At 42.6% G+C, this 20,820-nt stretch overlaps 1 protein-coding gene across 4 annotated transcripts in view; it reads left to right on the plus strand.

The window, feature by feature from the left end:
• Positions 1–3,702: 3,702 nt before the first annotated feature.
• LOC143960591 (uncharacterized) overlaps positions 3,703–20,820 on the plus strand; it is a 184,352-nt gene continuing 167,234 nt past the window's right edge. Inside the window, exons 1-2 of one of the 4 annotated variants that reach the window (XM_077469343.1) lie at positions 3,703–4,275; positions 4,369–4,428. In XM_077469343.1, coding sequence (XP_077325469.1) covers positions 4,153–4,275; positions 4,369–4,428 — 183 coding nt within the window. In that variant the 5' untranslated portion in view covers positions 3,703–4,152. The remainder of the gene's footprint in view (positions 4,276–4,368; positions 4,429–20,820) is intronic. The other 3 variants (XM_077469344.1, XM_077469342.1, XM_077469345.1) reach the window with 3 other exon arrangements.

Below are 20,820 nucleotides of genomic sequence, written 5' to 3' on the forward strand. Positions count from 1 at the left end.
ACTCCTTTCCTTCTTAGTCAGCAAGGACTCTGACTATTGTAGAAACTCAGCAGCTCAGGTGGGTGGATGGATGATTCAGTGTGTATTTACATATTAAAAGACAATGAGAATCTATATAGTGCTCACTGTTATTTTATTTAAATAGCTGGCCCTTTGATGATGTCATTATGACGAAAGGCCTAGGGGCGTGGCCAAAGCATGGCTTAATGCCACTGAGAGAGAGAGCAAGCAAGCTCACAGGGGAAGCTTACATTGAAGGATCCAAAACATTGCCTGACTGATGCAGATGGGAACTTTCTAAAGCTGTTTTAGGCATGTCTGGTCATGTGAATAGCTTTCTATTTTTATGCTTTAAATTAAATAACAGTCAGCACTATATAGATTATCATTGTCTTATAACATATAAATACACACTCCATCATCCAATACTCATTGTTATTTTATTTAAAAAAAAATATTGTACCCTAATGTAGGGAAGGCATTAAGGTAAAAAAGTTTTAATAATAAATGAAGCAAAGGAACATATTTATAGGCATATGATAATCACAATAAATGTATACTTGGTTCCACAAATGTTTATTCCACTAATGGCTGTTAAACTGTAATTGGTCCTTGGTCACTGAATAGCATTGTGGTCACAAGCACAGTGTCTACAACTGAATAAAGTCATAACATTTGCTGTGATTTGTTGGGTCCTCAGCTGAGATGTTGCTAGGATTGTAAAAGATTGTGGTGGACACCTTTGGGCACCCCAAGGAGAGTGATAATGTGGCACACATGGTGCATGGCAGCAAACAGTGGGTGTGATCCAATTAATAGTGGTAGGAGCTTAACAGGGCATATGCTTTAACTGCTGTGTCACAAGCAAGAGTCTAACAGACATGAACAAACCACAGCACAATATTTTTTTAATTAAATGCTTCTATTATATATGCTTGCTTAAAATTGAGAGAGCGGACACTTTGTCTAAGCCTGCCTTAAAGGAGAAGTTCATTAAAATAGTTAGCGACTGCCACAATGAGCACTTTGGTCAAAGTGCAAAAGTCAGTAATGCACAGAGTGCAAAGGTCAGCAGTGTGTACTGCAAAGAGTCCAGGGATTAGGAATATGTAATGGACAGAGTGCCAGGTTTAGGAGCACACAATGCACAAAATGCAGGAATCAGACGTAGGTAATGCTGGGGTCAGGAACATGTAGTGCACAGAGGTCAGGAGCACATACTGTATGGAGTACAATGGTCAATAGCATGTAATTCACAAAATGCAGGGGTCAGGAGTGTGTAATACACAAAGTTCAGTGGTCAAATGTGTGTAATGCCGCGTACACACGAGCGGCCTGTATGGCATACTTAGTTCGTCATACAATCCGACGGACAGTCCGTCGTACTTTCCACTGAACGGACTTGACCACACACGGATGCACAAACAGTCCATCGAAAGCTTGCGCGATGACGTGTACAGCACGTACGACGGGACTAGAAATAGGAAGTCCAAGACACAGCAAAGCACCCTTCCGCCGTGTAAATCCTTTCTGGGCATGCACCATTCTTAGTCCGTCGAACTAGCATACTGACGACCGTACTGTCCACTGAAATCAAAGTACGACGGACAGAATTTCGAAAAAACGGAAATACTTAATATGCCGGACTGCACGCTGAAAAAGTCAGCTGAAGCCCACACACGAGTGGATTGTCCGCTGAAATGTGTTTCGACGGACTAAGTACGCCATACAGTCCGCTCGTGTGTATGCGGCATAATACACTGTCAACAGTGTGTATTACACAGTGCAGGGGTCAGGATTATGTCCAGCAGAATGTGCAGGGGTCAAGAGTTTATAGAGTGCAGGGTGCAGTGTGCAACACTAGCGTGGGAGAGTCAATGATGTGTAACTCACAGGTTCTATGGTTTCTAATGCACAGAGTGCAGGCATCAGTCACATGTAATGCACAAAGTGCAGGGGTCAAAAGTATGTAGTGCACAGAAGACTGGGTTTAAAAGTACATGACATAAAAAGTTCATGGGTCAGAAGTACATAATACACAGTTTGCAGGAGTCAGAAGCATGTAACACACAGAGTGCAGGGGTTAGGAGTATGAAAGGCACAGACAGTAGTGGTAAGGAGTATGTAAGGACTTAGAGATGTGTAATGCACTGCATGCAAGGGTTGAGAGTGTATAACTCACAGATTGCAGGTGTCAGGAGTGTGTAAGTGCAGGGATCTGTGATATATAATGCACAGATTGCAGAGTTAAGTGATATGTAACACATAGAGTTCAGGAATCAGGGATACATAATGGAATGAGTACTTTGTTAGAAGTATGTAAGCCATGGAGTGCAGGGGTCAGGGTTGTGTAATGCATCGAATGCAGGGGTCAGGTGTGTGTAATGCATTGACTGCAAGGGTAAGGTGTTGTTACCTACAGAATGCAGAGGTTAGGGTAGTGTAAGTTTTCAATGTTAAATATGTTCGAAAACCAAAGGTTCTTTTCTATTTAGGGCTATTTTCTCCTCTGTATTTGGGTGCAGGCTTCTGCTGCTTTACTTCCATCCCCAATACTGCAGATTATGGGCAAACCCTAGCCATCCTCTCATACAATGCAGGACAACTGAATTGTGGCCAACTCCCAGCAGAAGAGCAGAAGAGAAGTGCCTTTGGTTTGACCAGTTTCAAAGCCTGGTTGAGCAAGGAATAAGGTAAGTATTTATAACTCATTCTTCAACGTCTAGACTTTTAACTCTTAAAGTGCGGGGAGGGGGATGGGATGCTTTACTGCAAGGGTATTTTTTTTTCATTCTTAAGTGGGGCTTTAAAACACAGAGGTGTACATTGGACTTCATTTTAGACTAGGACTGCCTTTGCAATTAAATGTTTGCTAATGAATGGAATTAAGACTCTAAGGCTCCATGCACACTGAAGCTGATAAACTGCAGTTTATTGGCGTTTGGGCGTTTTTTGTAAAAGCCCATAAACTCCACTCTATGTTAGCCTATGTGTCCATGCACACATGGACATTTTTCAGCTTTAATGAGCAGTGGAGTTTATGGGCTTTTTTCTGAACGCCAGAAATTCGCGTTCAAAGTGCCGTTTTTCAGCGGTAAAAAACGACAAACGCTCATTAACGCTCATTAACGCTCATTAACGCTCGTTCATTAGTGTTCGGCATTCTATTTTTCAATGCATTGTGGGATTTTTGGAGTGTCCTCTGTGTATTTTTATAAAAAACGCCCATTAACGCTAACGCTGTAAAACGCTCATTAACGCTCATTAACGCTAGTATAAAACGCTGTTAAAAGCAGGTTTTTCAACCAGCGTTTTCTGCCAGCAATCTGGCGTCCATAAATAGCTTTTTTGAGCTTCAGTGTGCATGGAGCCTTATAAATGCCCATTTTTAAATGCTTCTCAGTTACATAAGCATTTTCTTTGCGGTTTATTGGATGATTTGTTTTTTAGTCCTATTACAAAATATTTTTAGGTCAGATTTGTTATTTGACCTAATTTTTCTATTTTTCAAATGTATTTCAACTGAAACAGTAGCTGAAAAAGCAAATATTTCCATTCACTTTGTATAAATGATGACTTGAAAGGCACTTGTACAATTAAATTCAGAAGCAGAATTGTTGTTATCTGACCTAGTTATCAGATTCTTTGTGGGTGTTTGACTTTAACTAGTCAAATACAAGAAGAAGACAGCACAAGTAGCAGCTGCAAGCCTTCCGATGTTTCTGTAACTGCTGTACAAGTTCTTAATACAAGCAGAAAAGAAGCTCATTAATAAATACTTTGTCATCACAGGATTTATTGTTTTGCCAAATCCACATTCTTGCACTCTTAGGACCATATATAAATACTTCCGGTTCCTCCGGTTCCTGTAAGCATTCCTGCCTCACATTTACAAACTGTACAAGAATAAAGCAGCAAGCGACAAGACTGAGGATCGATAAGAAGGTGAAAGTCTGACCTTAGAATGGCTTTACAAACCTGGCAAAGGATATAAAGGAAAAAAAAAACAACTACAAAACAACTGAATAGACAGCAGAAGGCAAGCATTGAAGAACAGAAGAAGTTGGAAGGACAGTTCAATAATAACCAAACTGAGTGACTGTTCCCTTGCTGTTACATTTCAGAATGTCACGTCCCTTGTGATTCTAGAACATGAGATTGGCTGCTACATGTGCTTGCCTGTTCCTGATGCCTCTGGCTTTCATGCAAGGTGTAAGTGACTGTATAGTTAGTAAAAGGGCACCGTGTCATAACCTGTTCAATTTTGAAATCAAGGTAAGTGAAAGTAACTTTCACTTTTATTCCTCCTCTTCTCATACTTTTTTGCAGATTTATTACCTGGTTAACATTGTGTACTTTTGCGTGCAGGACATGCCTACCCCAGAAAAGCGACTCCTTATTTTCAACAACCACTTTGAACAACTCAGTGTAAGTTCAATTTCCTAATAAGTGAATACAATGGAAAAGTGTTTTCTTATAATGGGGAAAACTAAATATGGTATGACTGCTATTGTTTCTAATGTTTTAATGGTTTTTCTTACACATCCCAACTACTGATGTGTGCACATTTCTATTACATTTAGTGTTTTATAGTGTTTAGGCACTTATGTGATTCTGTGATATGCTCCCTACATCAAGTGGAGGTGCTTGGTGGTATGCCTGCATAAATATGTGTGTATTATACAGTCCCCATTGAAATTTGTAAGAAGTGATTGGAAATAAATAGAACTGATTCACAGTGACAAGCAAAGGTGTTGCATGACCACTATACTTGCCATATATTTGCAGATAATTTCTGGGGACACCTTGCAATTTGTCAGATGAATACTTGCATGTAATGCTTGTATAATCTATATACATTATAATATAGATACGTGGTTCCCAGTCAGTGTGTCTTCCAACTGTTTCTGAGCAGTTGCTTAGTACATGTGTGCTAGCTGAATTCTATTATATACATATAAAAACCAATAAAAAGTGTTTTTTTTTTAAACTAATTTAAACCACTTAAATATTTCATTCATTTGTATGAATATTGATTCTTTGGTGCTATCTTCCCTACTCTGTGGCTTACTATTGCTTGTTGTACTTAAATGCTATTCACAAATTGACAATGTCTAGGAAACAATATGAATTCTGATGTTTTTCATTTATATCTTCTTTTTTTTTTGTGTGAGGTTATAGTGGTAGAAGTGAGGAGGACTTAAAAGGAGGTCTGTGGCTGGTTACTCCAAAAAAGTCATTCATTTCTTGTGAAATCTTAAATGATAGAATAAGTAGCTCATAAAGAGTATACAAGTAAATCAAAAATTTTTATTCAACCAAAGCTATTAACAGCTATTAAAGCATGCTCTACTTTTTAACAGATCTGACTATGGCATGTGTCTTCTTTGCTGATGCCTGGGGTGAAATAGTCAATCCATCTGTAGCATGCAGTCTGAGGTGTGGTTTTGTTTGTGCATTGATAGCTATATCAAAGTGCTGTATATTTTATATGCTTATTAACTATACCTGTTTAGAGACCCTGCCTTAAGTTGGAGTGTCCTTAAATTTTAGCTGGGTTGTAGCTAACTCGGGTTTTGTTTATGTTTTTTGTGCTTAGGGTTTCTCCTTAGCTTAGGACATTGGTTATTTCTGCTGGCTGGTGTTTAATTGTCTCCAGTAGTTAGTGTAAGAAGTAGCAATGTATTTGGTTGTGAATGTTTGAATTAAATTGCTTTGGCCAATAAATTAAAGTTTTGTTTGAAAGAGAGGTGAGCTGAAGGAAGTGGCTCAATATTTGAAGCAACCTTCTAGAAGGGTATTTTCAAGTCCCTTATGGGCTGATGGCTGGACAGAATGCCATAGTGAGGAGGTCTTAGCCCCTGTCAGGGGCCTGAGTCAAGGCTCAAAAAATCCAGGTCATTCTGTGTTAAAGTAGAACTATAGGCAAAACCTTTTCATTTTGGATAAAGCAAAGGAGGGTTATAACCCTGTCAGATTTTTATTTAATTGTTTGCCATCTTTGTGCCATTGCAGAGATTCACTTCCTGTACCATAGGAAGTGGGAGGAAATCCCTGCACATTAAGGGACTTCCTTTGGGGCTCCAGGTCACCAGAATTAGTGTCCCCGTTATAAGATTTCCCCTCTTGTACTTTTCTGGGGACAACCCAAAAGTTTGTATTTTATTTTATTTTCATCTTCAATGATAATGGTAAACAGGACAAATAGAGAGAGTGTGAATCTCCTTAACATGAGATCAGAGAGCAATAAAAACTGACACCTCTTCTAATCCATCTCTACTCTATCCAAAACAAAAAAAAGTTTTGCCTTTAGCAATACTTCAAGGAAAGAGAATTAGGGAGATGTCTAACTGTCTGAAGCCTCTTTAGAGGGGTCTACTGCTCTGAAGAATGTCCACAAGAACTTTAGAGCTGTTGACAGAGAGGCTTTGCATGGAGAACTCACTATCTGAGACTGCTTGCATAGGGTTAGATTCCTATTAAGATGTTGCTGTTAAAGTATTAGGGCTAAAGATGTTGTTCCTAAAGGATCTATTATAATTGGGAGAATGCTGCTGAGCAAATTAGGGCCATCAATAGTTGCTGTTGGAGGATCTGTTACTACTAGAATCACTAATTCTGTTACTTCTGGGAGGCTGCTACAGAAACATTAAAGCACCATTAATTTGTATTTATTTTATTAAAAAAAGCCTAGGATATTTTGCTAATTGTTTTAGTTTGGATATCGTGTGCTCTAGCCCTCCCTCATACAATATTGAAAAGACTAAAATGATTGCCACTCAGCTGTTGCTTTACTCCACATGATACCAAGAAGATGTTAATATGATAGCCACACTGCCTTAAGGGACATTCCATGCTGCCTAGGTAGGAGGAGTGTTACACCTGTTTTACGTACAGATTTTTTTTAATTGACAGGTCATCCTTAACTGTTACTTTTACAAAGCTTAATAGGTGAAAGGAATTCAGTGTCATAGCATTCATTATGTTTTTTTCTGCTGTAGACTGAATTTTGTAAGATTTAGCAAAGCAGAGTGGCAAGGGGACATACTTCTGTTTTCAGCTTAGCTTCAGGCCATATCAATTCTTAATGCTGCATGATTGATGTTGGTGCATTTGAAAGTGTGGCTTAAGTTACAACTTTTTAAATGGATATTATGTTTATTAGCTATACTTATTTCCGTTACACTATAATATATTAAAATTTTTAAGTCATACTTAATTGTTATACAATGAAGCTTCTTTTAAAAGATTTCAGCTTAATAGCATAAGCAGATGTTCAGTAGCAGAGTGACAAGAGGATATGCCTTCTTTGGCACCAGTTTAGCCTCAGGCAACATCAAGTCATTATATTTTACTGATGTCAGTACATTCATGGAACAGAGATTAGGTTAATGTTCAAACTATATTTGGAGCAACTATATGTATTTTGTCAAAGAGGCTCTCAGTATTGGAAATTAGTCAAAATTCAACTGTCATTTTGTAAACATTTGGTTTGATTAATGATTACCTGTGTGGCTAGTCAGTGTGTATGTGTGTGGTTTCAGCCAGTTGCAGAATTAAACTGTGTGATGCAAGTGCAAACTGAGACACTGGGGCACACCAGGAAAAAGTATGTCTTGGGGCCCATCTAGACAATTACTCAAATTTTCCAACATGAGACAACTACACCGTTCATCCAATAACTATGCGTTTATTCCTGATACCACAACACGTCACAAGCTAATTATACTTTGCATTGTATTTACCACTTACTAGTGCAAATTTGGGGCAAAGCTGTATACAAAGGGGTAGAAATGTTGGTTCCTTGACAATATTCATGTAATGGGGGTTGCTAGTCAGCAGGCAAGCAAAATGGCCACTAACTAGATTAGTTCAATGACTCCTGCACATTGTAGCTAACACTGGCCACTAGGAGCTTTTTACTCACCCTACCTTGTTCTCACTTCTCACTTCCCTGTGGCCCCAGTAAAAATGCAACAGTGAAATGCCAGGTGCTAAAGTACCAAGAGATTCTGGAAAAACTCCACTGACAAATTTGCTGCCACAATGCCAAAGGAGGCTGAATACCTGTCTCTGCACATCTTCACTGAAGTTGTGTAAAGTTGTGTAAACTTCCTCCTTAGATAGCATGCCCTGTTCACTGGGCAATGCAAGAGATGCAAGGGAGATTGTCTGGGACACCGCTCTGGTATTCAAATTCCAGACCATGCTACAGGCTGAGCTCACGGCCACTACAGACACACTAACAAAATAGCCTCACACATGAAATTCATAAAATAGGAGCCTGCGCAGACCAGCTGGAATGCAAACTAATGTTATCATGGTGCTGGATTCCCAAGAGAAAGACTGGCATGTTGGGGTTTATTTACTAAAGACTGTTCACTTTGAAATGACACTTTCCCAAGAACTTAGTATATGAGGTAAAGCTCTGCTGACATTCATCAGTCAACCATGTGCAAGCGAAAATGCGGTTTTACTTTCCTTGTACATGATTGGGTATTCCTTAAAAGGTGACATTTTACTACATTCACTAAACTCTGGGGAAAATTCTCTTGCAAAGTGCACCTTTTTCTTGCAAAGTGAAAAGCCCATTTGCCTTTAGTAAATGGGCTCCAATAAGTAATATTTTCTCCTCTGCTATTACTAAAATTGGAGATCATGAAAATAATGGAAATAAAAGCTTCACCGCGGCAGGGGGCAGCGGTGGTGCAAAAAGGAAGAAAGTTGGACTTTAAATGAAGCTCAGGATGACAAAATTGAGTAAAATGGTAGAAAATAAGGATTTAATAATGCGTAAAAACAAGTTTACATACAGTTCATTCCATGTATACAAAAATGCACCCATAACATGGTGTCAATCTGCAACCATGTTATGGGTAAATTTTTGTATACATGGAATGAACTGTATGTAAACTTGTTTTTACGCATTATTAAATCCTTATTTTCTACCATTTTACTCAATTTTGTCATCCTGAGCTTCATTTAAAGTCCCACTTTCTTCCTTTTTGCACCACCGCTGCCCCCTGCCACGGTGAAGCTTTTATTTCCAGATGTTAGGGATGGAGGCACATGACTTTACCCAGTCATGGCTTCACTCAAAGTCCCAAGTTCCCCAATCCCCCCCTTTTTTAGTAATCATGAAAATAATGTTAGAAGGGGGATTTAAGAATAAGAGGTTCCCCAGTCCATAGAAGTCCATAGAAGATCTCACTTCCACTGTTTTTTGTTTCAACAATAAAAATACCTATTGAAAGCCTAGAATTTGAGCAGATATACCTTGCCCTTAGACAAAACAGACCAGAGGGGACCCCCTAGGGACCTAGGGACATTACAGTGAAGTCAAAATTCTGTCTGACAGTGGAAATCAAAATGCTGCCAGCAAGGGATTGCAGGCAGCTTAAATTCTCCAGGATACCCATTTAAAAAATCTGCAGATCTAGCACCTTTTATCATATAAAAAATGCATAGAACTCAAACAATACTTGAATGTGTTGCAGACATATGAAATCCCATATAGATGCGACTTTTCCCTGAAACTCTCTTTCAACTACAACAGTAAAGTTAAAACAGTAACCACTCCCTCTGAAACATGTAAACTTCTTGAGTTTGTCACTGCATATATGCAGTATTTGCCACAGTCAATTCAAAACCAATGATTTGTCTGCCGTAGTCCACTCTTGGAAAGAAAGTGAATAGATTCCTTTAAGCAGGCTAAAGAACATCTCCACCCTGACCCATTGTGTTCTGTTTGACCACTTGTGTAAGATCTAACAGCACCCTGCATAATTTACCCTCTCATTGTGGTAAAGTTTTATATTTCCTGAATCCTACATGTGGCCTGTATAGGCTGCTCTGTTTTTGTTTATATTTTCCTACTGTTTGGAAGCCATGATTGTGGTCTGTAATTCCAAGAAGATTTTCTTCTTATAGACATCTGTATACAATTCCTATCCCATTGCATTACTAAACTAACCTAACAGGAGGGCCTAGTTCCTGGACTGCCTGGACTGGAACTCTTGCTTCTTTGCATTCTTTTAAAGAATTCACATTTTTTGAGCCCATCATTGTCTCATTGTCTCATTTAAAAAATCCACAATCAACCTCACCAAACTATTAGAAAGGTCTATTCGTGCATATAGTGTACCAGCTCCTTACCAAATTGACTGACCCACAAAACTGAATTGGGTCTAATAAAGCATTCTTTTTTTTAAACGCTATATCTTCACTGTTGAATAAGATCTTCCTTGGATGTCCCCACATATATCCCCTCCCCCAAAATAAAAACTCATATAGTGTACTATGTTCTTAATCAATGAAACATTACTAATTGTGCTCACATGTGTCCCTCTTCATGCCCCCATTTGCTTACATTCTTACTACACTCATAATCTTTAATAATTAATACTCCAATAAAACCTCCTTTTAATCTCCAAAAAAAAAGAAAACACAACAGTGTAATACATTCATAAACCTTTAAATGACATACATGAATGGTGATCAATTGTGCAAAACCAAACCCCTTTGATCACCCTGGGAACCTTCTACCACACTCCAAACAAAGGGTTCAGTGATTGCGCTTGTACAACTTTCTCAAATTTATTCTTGGTGCTTCCCATTGTGGCACTCCCCAATGTACGGTTGAATATGAAGCATCAGATGCCAATAGACAATTTTCACAGCAACCAGCTCCCCACTCACCTTGTTCTTTGTTAAGCTGGCCATGCTCCCATTCCCACTCAAACAATCCAAGCATACATGTTCCCAGAGCCAGCTTTTGTATCATGGATTGTATCTAAACATCTGACCAATGTCTATGAACAGCTGGAGACCTGTGCATGCTGGAAGGGATAAAACAGGTATGAAGACTGACATGTGGTGGGAATGATCACATGGGGATAGGTTTTCAAATAAAATGTGAGCAGTATTCATGTATGTGTTTTGAAGTTTTATGAACGTATTACACTATTATTAACCAAGAAGAAATTTGAGAAAGTTGTACAAGCGCAACCACTGAACCCTTCGTTTGGAGTTGTTTGGGGGATTACGCGTGAGGATTATTAAAGATTAACAGCGAGACTGTAAGAGGAAGGTTTTATTGGGATATATTAGCTATTCAAGTTTCAAAATCTGATAAGAATGTAAGCAAATGTGGGTATGAAGAAGGTACAGGTCATGTGGTGTTGTATAGCATGGTGTCACTTACACATGGGAGAACATTTTTTAAATATTATGTTTTATTGAATGAGAGCATACTACACTATATGAGTGTTTTTTTTTTTTTGGGGGGGATATATGTGAGGACATCTGAGAAAGATCTTATTTAATAGTGAAGACACAGAGTTTTGGAAATTATACTTTACGCACGAAGAGACATTTATAATAGTTTGTTGGAATTGATTGTGGGATTTTTTATTGAGATAGCGCTGGGTTCGCCATACACTTTGCTCCCTGTTCATATGTGAGTGTGGGTGCTTTACAGACCCTGTTCTTCAGATACACCATAATCTGCCATGCACCCCTTCAGTAACTTCAGTCCAGGGTCAGAAAGTTTTAGAAACTTTTACTAAGAACTTCAGAAAGCAAAGTCCAAAGGTGCAAGTCCACGATTGGCGTTGTCCAGACACTTGCCAGCTTATTCGGTAATCCGGTGTTCAGTAGGACCCCATGGCACAGCAGTTCTTCTCAGTATCCCATGTTGATTGCGGCCAGGATCAGGAAAGCGTGGGGGAGCCTTGGGACCCAGCTTTGCCACTTTTTATGTCACAAGCTGGGAAGGCAGGGCCCAAAAAGCTAAGGAAAGGAGTCAGATCCTAGTTAACCGCTTCCCAGCCTGGGCAGACTAGCTAACTCACTGCAAAATAAACCCATATTTGCAACCTGCCAAAACTTCCGCTTTCATTTTTGGAAGCCGTTACGGCTTGCAGACAATACTGATAAAACAACAGCATGCATAATAATTAACAGGGATGCAAACATATTAACTTCATGTTACAGTGCCTAAAATTACAACATGTTACAGTAAACATGAGTCCATTACTAGTAGGTAATACACGTAGAAGGCTGGATTTGAATACAAGGTCCATTCTCCCGACACCAGGTGCTTCCTTACAATTTGGCACACCACGAGTTAGGTGCAACTGGGTTTTACGAGTTCAACCTGGTCCATGTGCCGGCACATATACATGGACCAGGTTGAACTCGTAAAGCCCAGTTGCACCTAACTCATGGTGTGCCAAATTGGAAGGAAGCACCTGGTATAAAAATAAAAATTTCACTATAAAGCCGGTGGTACTCCGCCTCTATGAACTCATTCTGCTGATGAAAGTCTCTTAGATGCTTTGGTATCCTTAGCTTCTCCCATATGGCTTGACTGTAGATTTTAGGTCTCTCTTCCTCTGAGTAAACAAAGCCTCTGGGATGCATGGAAAAGTGTATCCATAGCAGCTAGCAACATAATTGTTAAAATATTACTGCAGCGGTGTCTGGTGATTTTGCTATGGGTGGTACTGACCGTTGAGGGAGGTAAGTGTCTGTAGGGTGGTGTCTAATGTTCTTAAAATGGTCACTCAGAGATCGGGGATCTGGCTGGTATGAGTGCCCCCCTGGAGTGGTAGACAAAACAGGGGAGAAGGAAAGAGGAGGTGGCAGCTCCTCCTCACTGCTGTCAAATACAAGTATCCCATGTCAACTGGGGCCAGCAACGGGCTTGGGCAGGGGACATCAGAACCTGGCCTACCCCTTTTGTATAACACAGGATGGGAAGGAAGGGCATGCTTTTAAGTAGGGATGAGCAGAAAACACCCCCCGGTTTGGTTCGCACGAGAACCTGCGAACAAACCGAAAGTTCACACGAATGTTAGAACCCCCGTTATAGTCTATGGGACTCGAACCTTTGAAATCGAAAGTTCTACATTTTAAGGCTAATATGCAAGTTATTGTCCTAAAAAGGGCTTTGGGACCCGGGTCCTGCTCAAGGGGACATGTATCAATGCAAAAAAAAGTTTTAAAAACGTCAGTTTTTTCGGGAACACTGATTTTTAACCACCTCAATACAGTGCACTTACACCCCCTTCCTGACCAGACTAATTTTCAGCTTTCAGTGCTCTTACAGTTTGAATGACAATTACTCAGTCATGCAACACTGTACCCATATGAAACTTGCGTCCTTTTTTCCACACAAATAGAGATTTCTTTTAGTGGTATTTAATCACTAGTGGGTTTTTTATTTTTTGTGCTATAAATAAAAAAAAAAACGTACATTTTGTGAAAAAAATGCCTTTTTCTTTGTTTCTGTCATAAAATTTTGCTAATTAGTAATTTTTCTTCATACATTTTGGCAAAAATTTATACTGCTACATATCTTTGGTAAAAATAACCCACATTAGTGTATATTATTTGGTCTTTGTGAAAGTTATAGAGTCTACAAACTATGGTACCAATCACTGAAAATTTATCACATCTGATCAGGCCTTCAGTACATCGGGTGTATCTCAATTCTTGAGACACTAACAAGTCAGGAAAGTACAAATACCCCCCAAATGGCCCCTTTTTAGAAAGTAGACATTCCAAGGTAATAAGCAAGTAGCATGGTGAGTTATTTTAAGTTGTCATTTTTTCCCACAATTCTTTGCAAAATGAAGATTTTTTATTTTTTAGTTTTACTAAATTGTCATATTATCAGGTTATTTCTCACACACAGCATATGCATACAACAAATTACACCCCAAAATACATTCTGGCACTCTTCCCAAGTACGGCAATACCACATGTGTGAGACTTTTACACAGCATGGCCACATACAGAGCACCAACATTGAAGGGGCACTTTCAGACGTTCTACGAGCAAAAATGATACATCTCATTTCTCAACCACTTATTACACTTTTGAAGGCCCTGGAGTATCAGGACAATGGAATTGCCCATAAAATGACCCCATTTTGGAAAGCTAACACCCCAACGTATAATCTGTGAGGTATAATGAGTCTTTTGAACGGTTCATTTTTTTCCAGAAGTTTTTGGAAAATGTGTAAAAAAAATGAAAACGCATTTTTTTTTTACACAAAGTTGTCAATTTATAAGATATTTCTAACACATAGCATGTATATAGCAAAAATTACACCCCAAAACACATTCTGCTACTCCTCCCGAGTATGGTGATACCACATGTGTAGGACTTTTACACAGCCTGGCAACATACAGAGGCCCGAACATTGAAGTAGTACCTTCAGGCGTTCTATGAGCAAAAATGACATATCTCATTTCATTCCTACCTATCACACTTTTGAAGGTCCTGGAGCACCAGGACAGTGAAATTACCGATTTACCTTTACCATTTACCCATTACAAATTTACCCCATTTTGGAAAGCAAACACCCCAACGTATATATTCTATGAGGCATGGGCTGCAAATAGGTACTCGGGTACTCTGATGGACTACAGATAGGTACTCGAGTACTCTGATGGCATGGTGACAGGTACTCGGGTACTCTGATGGCCTGGTGACAGGTACTCGGGTACTCTGATGGCCTGGTGACAGGTACTCGGGTACTCTGATGGCCTGGTGACAGGAACTCGGGTACTCTGATGGCCTGGTGACAGGTACTCTGGTACTCTGATGGCCTGGTGACAGGTACTCGGGTACTCTGATGGCCTGGTGACAGGTACTCGGGTACTCTGATGGCCTGGTGACATGTACTCCGGTACTCTGATGGCCTGGAGACAGGTTCTCTGATGGGCTGGTGACAGGTATTTGAGTACTCTGATGGCCTGGTGATAGGTACTTGAGTACTCTTATGGCCTGGTGACAGGTACTCTGGTACTCTGATGGCCTGGTGACAGGTACTGAGGTACTCTGATGGCCTTGTGACAGGTACTCAGGTTTCTCTGATGGCCTGGTGACAGGTACTCAGGTACTCTGATGGCCTGGTGACAGGTTCTCTGATGGCCTGGTATTTGGGTACCCTCAAGGGCGGTGATAGGTACTCATATGGACTGTGAAAGGTACACGGGTACTTGGATGGACTGTGGCAGGTACTTGGGTATTCTGATGGCCTGGTGACAGGTACTCGGGTACTCTGATGGGCTGTGACAGGTACTTGGGTACTCGGATGGACTGTGACAGGTACTCGGGTACTCGGATGGGCTGTGACAGGTACTCGGGTACTCTGATGGGCTGTGACAGGTACTCGGGTACTTTGATGGGCTGTGACAGGTACTCGGGTACTCGGATGGACTGTGACAGGTACTCGGGTACTCTGATGGACTGTGACAGGTACTCGGGTACTCTGATGGGCTGTGACAGGTACTCGGGTACTCTGATGGGCTGTGAAAGGTACTCGGGTACTTTGATGGGCTGTGACAGGTACTCGAGTACTCTGATGGGCTGTGGCAGGTACTCGGGTGTTCGGGTACTCAGATGGACTGTGACAGGTACTCGGGTACTCTGATGGGCTGTGACAGGTACTAGGGTACTCTGATGGGCTGTGACAGGTACTTGGGTACTCTGATGGACTTTGACAGGTACTCGTTACCGTGGTTTGTTTACATTTAGTGATCGGCTGTGAAAGGATCACAGGCGATCACGTGGGAAAATAGCCAGCCAATGGCTGTTTACCAGCGTCGGTGACGAGCAGTGTTCCCGGGAACACGCCGCCACCGACGTGCATGCGCAGCATCATGTGGTAAACAGCCATGCGCAATGGCTGTTCACCCCCCTCGGTGGCGAGAGGTATCTCTGTGACACGCCGCCACCGAAGGAACAGGGATGTGCACGCACGATTGTGCGCATTCCCTGTTTAAACGGGAGGATGTCATATGACGCCCCCCCAGCCACAATAGGTGTGCCACCTGCCCGTCATTTGACGGCCGGCGGTCAGCATCTAGTTAATGATGCTTAAAGTAAAAAAAAAGTGAAATATTCCTTTAAATATCGTACCTGGGGGGTGTCTATAGTAGGCCTGTAAAGTGGCATGTGTTTCCCGTGCTTAAAACAGTCCCTGCACAAAATGATATTTTTAAAGGAATAAAAGTCATTTAAAACTGCTTGTGGCTTTAATGTAATGTCTGGTCTGGCAATATGGATGAAAATAAGTGAGACAAACGGCATGGGTACCCCCCCCAGTCCATTACCAGGCCCTTTGGGTCTTGATATTAAGTATGGATATTGAGGGGAACCCCGCACCCAACATTTTTAAAGTGTAGCTCCAGCCAAAAAATCTATTTTTAAGCTTTTTGGAAAGCATAGGGAAGGGTTATCATCCCTGTAACATTTGTTTTGCTGTCTATATACCTTTTCAGAATATTTCACTTGACTTTCTGTCCCAATGACAAATGTTTTTAGAAATTTTTTTTTTTTTTGTGAAACAAGAATTGGGGATAAAGCCATCAGTGGAGAGGAGACACGTTTTTCCCATAACAACTCTTACAGGAGATAATTTCCCTTCCTAGGGGTAGATTTCATCTCACTTCCTGTTGTCTCCTTCCATTTGAAAGTAGGAGTCGTTTGTAAGTTGGATGTTTGAAAGTAGGGGCCTGCCCTATATGCGCTGCAGAAATTTAGGCCTAAGGTGTTGGTGTTGCCACAACAGTGGCCCTCACAGTTACTCTGGGTGGGCACTGGAACTCCCTGCTGAGAACTATTATATCAAGAATTGTAATTACATGCCATTGTTGAACAGTGATAGAAAAACTGGGCCTTTGGTGGTGGTGGTGCTGATGCCACAACATTGTAAGTCCTCACAGTTACTCTTGGTGGGCGCTGGAACGTGCCCTGCTGTGAAATATTATATCAAGAATTGTAATTACATGCACTTGTTGAACAGGGGCAGAACAATTGGGCCTTAGGCACTGATGCCACAACACTACAACACCTTACAGAAACTCTAGTTGGAGCACAGGAATGAGCCCTGCTGCAAAGTATTGCATCAAAAATTTTAATTACACGCCCCTGTTAAACAGGGGCTGAAAAATTGGGCCTTGGGCACTGGTGCTGGTGTCAACACTGCAACGCCTCACAGATTCTCTAGTTGGAGCACAGGAATGAGCCCTGCTGCAAAGTATTGCATCAAAAATTGTAATTACACGCCCCTGTTAAACAGGGGCTGAAAAATTGGATGCAGGACAGGCCAGTAGCTCAATTGTATTCTGTGCAAGCTCTGGCCAGTGATCCATCCTCAAGACCCAGTAACCCAAAGGATATTCAGTGGAAAAGGTGTCCAAGTCTGATCTTGCCACTAGGAATTCCTGCACCATGTAAAACACACGCGGGCGATGGTTGCTGGAACCGATCAAACCTTGGGACTGCAGACTAAAAAATTGTCTGAACGCATCAGTCAGACGGCCACCTTCTCCTCCGCTCCTTCTTTGACTGAAGCCTCAGCAACATGTTGTCCAGGAACAGGAATTTGTAACCTCCCAGTCTCTGGGAACGCGGTGTACAGACCTTTCTGCAAGGCCTCCCAAAGATGTTTCATCCTCTGCTCCCTCTGCGACGGCAAGATAAGGTCTGCAACCTTACCCTTGTAACATGGATCAAGCAGGGTTGCCAGCCAGTAATAATCGCCCTCCTTGATCCGACGAATACGAAGATCCCTTCCGCAGGCTTTGCAGGATCAGGGAGGCCATGCAGCGTAGGTTAGTTGAAGCATTCAGTCCGGAGTCCTCTGGGTAGCTAAGGATGACATGATCTGCAGCCACCTCCTCCCAGCCAGGTACAAGTCCATGTGTTTCTTGGGACTGTAAATGATCCCTTAAAGACTGCTGCTGATGCTGAGTGCCATACTCCACCTCCATGCTGACACAATCCTCCTCCTCCTCCTTCTCGTCCTCTTCCTGTGTGATTGGCGGGCTAGCAGGAACACTGTCTGGATAAAGGGGGCCTTGAGAGGTAAGGAACGCCTCCTCTTCCTGCGTCACTTTTGCCTCAAGTGCCCTGTCCATTATTCCATGCAGTGTTTGCTCCAACAGGTGGACAAGAGGGACAGTGTCACTGATGCATGCACTGTCACTGCTCACCATCCTCGTGGCCTCCTCAAATGGTGACAGGACAGTGCATGCATCCCTGATCATGACCCACTGGCGTGGGGAAAAAACCAAGCACCCCTGACCCTGTCCTTGTGCCATAGTCACACAGGTACTCATTGATGGCCCTCTGCTGCATGTGCAGCTGCTTCAGCATGGCCAACGTTGAGTTCCACCTGGTGGGCATGTCACAGATTAGGCAGTTCTTGGGCAGGTTAAATTCCCTTTGGAGGTCAGCCAGCCAAGTACTGGCATTATATGACCGGCGGAAATGCACACAGACTTTCCTGGCCTGCCTCAGGACATCCTGTAAGCCTGGGTACCTGCCCAAGAACAATGCACCACCAAGTTAAGGACGTGAGCCAAACAGGGCACATGGGTCAGTTGTCCCTGTCGAAGGGCAGAGAGGAGGTTGGTGCCATTGTCGCAAACCACCATTCCTGGCTTAAGCTGGCATGGCGCCAACCACCGCTCAGCTTGCCCCTGCAGAGCTGACAGAATCTCTGCCCCAGTGTGGCTCCTGTCCCCCAAGCACACCAGCGCAAGCACCGCATGGCAACTTTTTGCCTGCGTACTTGCATAGCCCATTGAACACCTACGGAGCACCGCTGGTTCAGAGGACAAAGCACAGGAAGAGGCCATGGAGGAAGAAGAGGAGGAGGGGATGGATGAGAGAGGTGTGTCAGAATCACCAGTAGTAGCATTTTGGAGGTGTGGAGCAGTTGAAGTGCTAGCAATTTAGCCAAGCTAGCATTCACCTGCTGGGCATGTGGATGGCTGGGAGCAAGCTTCTTTCGGCGGTACAGCAGCTGGGGCAGGGAAATTTGCCTGGTACAATCGGATGTTGGTGTACCGATAGCAGATTGCCCGCTGTGACACACCTATTGCTACACCTTCATTCCTCTTAGTGTAGATTTCAGAGAGGACTTAAGGTATAGTGTGGTTGGAGCTGATGAGGAGCAAGGAGAGCTCCACTTTGTTCTTTGGTGTGGGTCTATTAGGTACACTTGCCAATGAACTGCATGGCAGGTCGACATATGTCTGGTCAAGCATGTGGTGCCCAAGGTGCTGATGTTTTGGCCACACAAGATACACTTGAGACATATATTGCAAATAGCAGCGGTGCAATCTGATGCACTCTTCTCAAAAAAGGCCCACACCAAAGAACTTTTGGGTAACGCGTAGAGGCAGTGCCCTGCACATGCGGAGCTCTGCGGTGTGATGCAGTTGGGGTGCTGCCCTTAAGCTGGCCCCTGGAGGGCATTCTCCCTCATTGGAGATGTACCTCCTCCTTTCTCCTATCAGGCACCCACGTGGAGTCAGTGACCTCATCATCCCCTCCCTCTTCATCACTGGAGCAAACCTGGCAGTATGCTGCATCTGGAGGAACATGACTGTCAGATTGCTGTCCTTCTTGGGCACCCCTTTTCTTTGGACTCACGTTACTGCCTTCCTCTAGCTGGGTACCATCATCAGAGCCTTCAAAATGCTGGGCATCCTCCTGGAGCATGTACCCGACACTGTGGTCAAACAGTTCGGGGGACTCCTCAGGAAGACATGGTGGGGCTAGGGAAAGAGTGACTGATGCCATTGAGCCGAGGGAAGAAGCTGCGTTGGCAGATGCTTTGCCAGACAAAGTACCCTGAGCCTGGGTGAGAGAGGAGGAGGATGAGGATGGCTTGGTCATCCACTCTACCAAGTCTTTGGCATGTTGCAGCTCAACACGTCCAGCTGCCGAAAAAAAAGGACAAGCATGTCCCATGGCCACGTGCTGATGAGGATGCACCGTGTCCACGACCAGCACTGTTGCCTCTAGACACAGAGCCTGCTTGCCCTGTTTTATTGGCTCGTGACTGCCTCTCCTTGTTGGCAGGGAGTTGTAGCTGCACAAAGCTGGGATGTATATACTGATTATACTGCAGCTAACAGAATCAACTGCCTGCATGTTGTTTTATTAGTATGAGAACACCAGCAATTGTCTTCAGGTAGCTTTATGTGCACACTGTGCAGAGGACACAGTACACCAACTGTAATTACTGCAGCTGCCTGCCTGCGGTATAGGATCAGAAGAACACTAGCAATTGGGGTAGCTTTAGGTGCACACTGTGCCTAGTACACAGTACACCAACTGTAATTACTACAGCTGCTTGCGGTATAGGATCAGAAGAACACCAGCATTCAGGGTAGCTTTAAGTGCACACTGTGCAGAGTAGACAGTACACCAACTGTAATTACTGCAGCTGCCTGCCTGTGGTATAGGATCAGAAGAACACCAGCAATTGGGATAGCTTATGTGCACACTGTGCAGAGTACACCATACACCAACTGTAATTGCTGCAGCTGCTGCCTGCGGTATAGGATCAGAAGAGCACCAGCAATTGGGGTAGCTTTAAGTGCACACTCAGCAGAGCACACAGTACACCAACTGTAATTACTGCAGCTGCCTGTCTGTGGTATAGGATCAGAAGAACACCAGCAATTGGGAAAGCTTTATGTACACATTGTGCAGAGTACACAGTACACCAACTGTAATTGCTGCAGCTGCTTTCCTGTGGTATAGGATCAGAAGAACACCAGCAATTGGGGTAGCTTTAAGTGCACACTGTGCAGAGTACACACTTCACCAACTGTAATTACTACAGCTGCCTGCATGTGGTATAGGATCAGAAGAACACCAGCAATTGGGGTAGCTTTAAGTGCACACTGTGCAGAGTACACAGTACACCAACTGTAATTACTACAGCTGCCTGCATGTGGTATAGGATCAGAAGAACACCAGCAATTGGGGTAGCTTTAAGTGCAC

This window comes from Lithobates pipiens, unplaced genomic scaffold, assembly GCF_037356315.1.
Source record: "Lithobates pipiens isolate NorthernLeopardFrog02 unplaced genomic scaffold, aLitPip1_a1.2 Scaffold_8, whole genome shotgun sequence".
Taxonomy (NCBI): domain Eukaryota; kingdom Metazoa; phylum Chordata; class Amphibia; order Anura; family Ranidae; genus Lithobates; species Lithobates pipiens.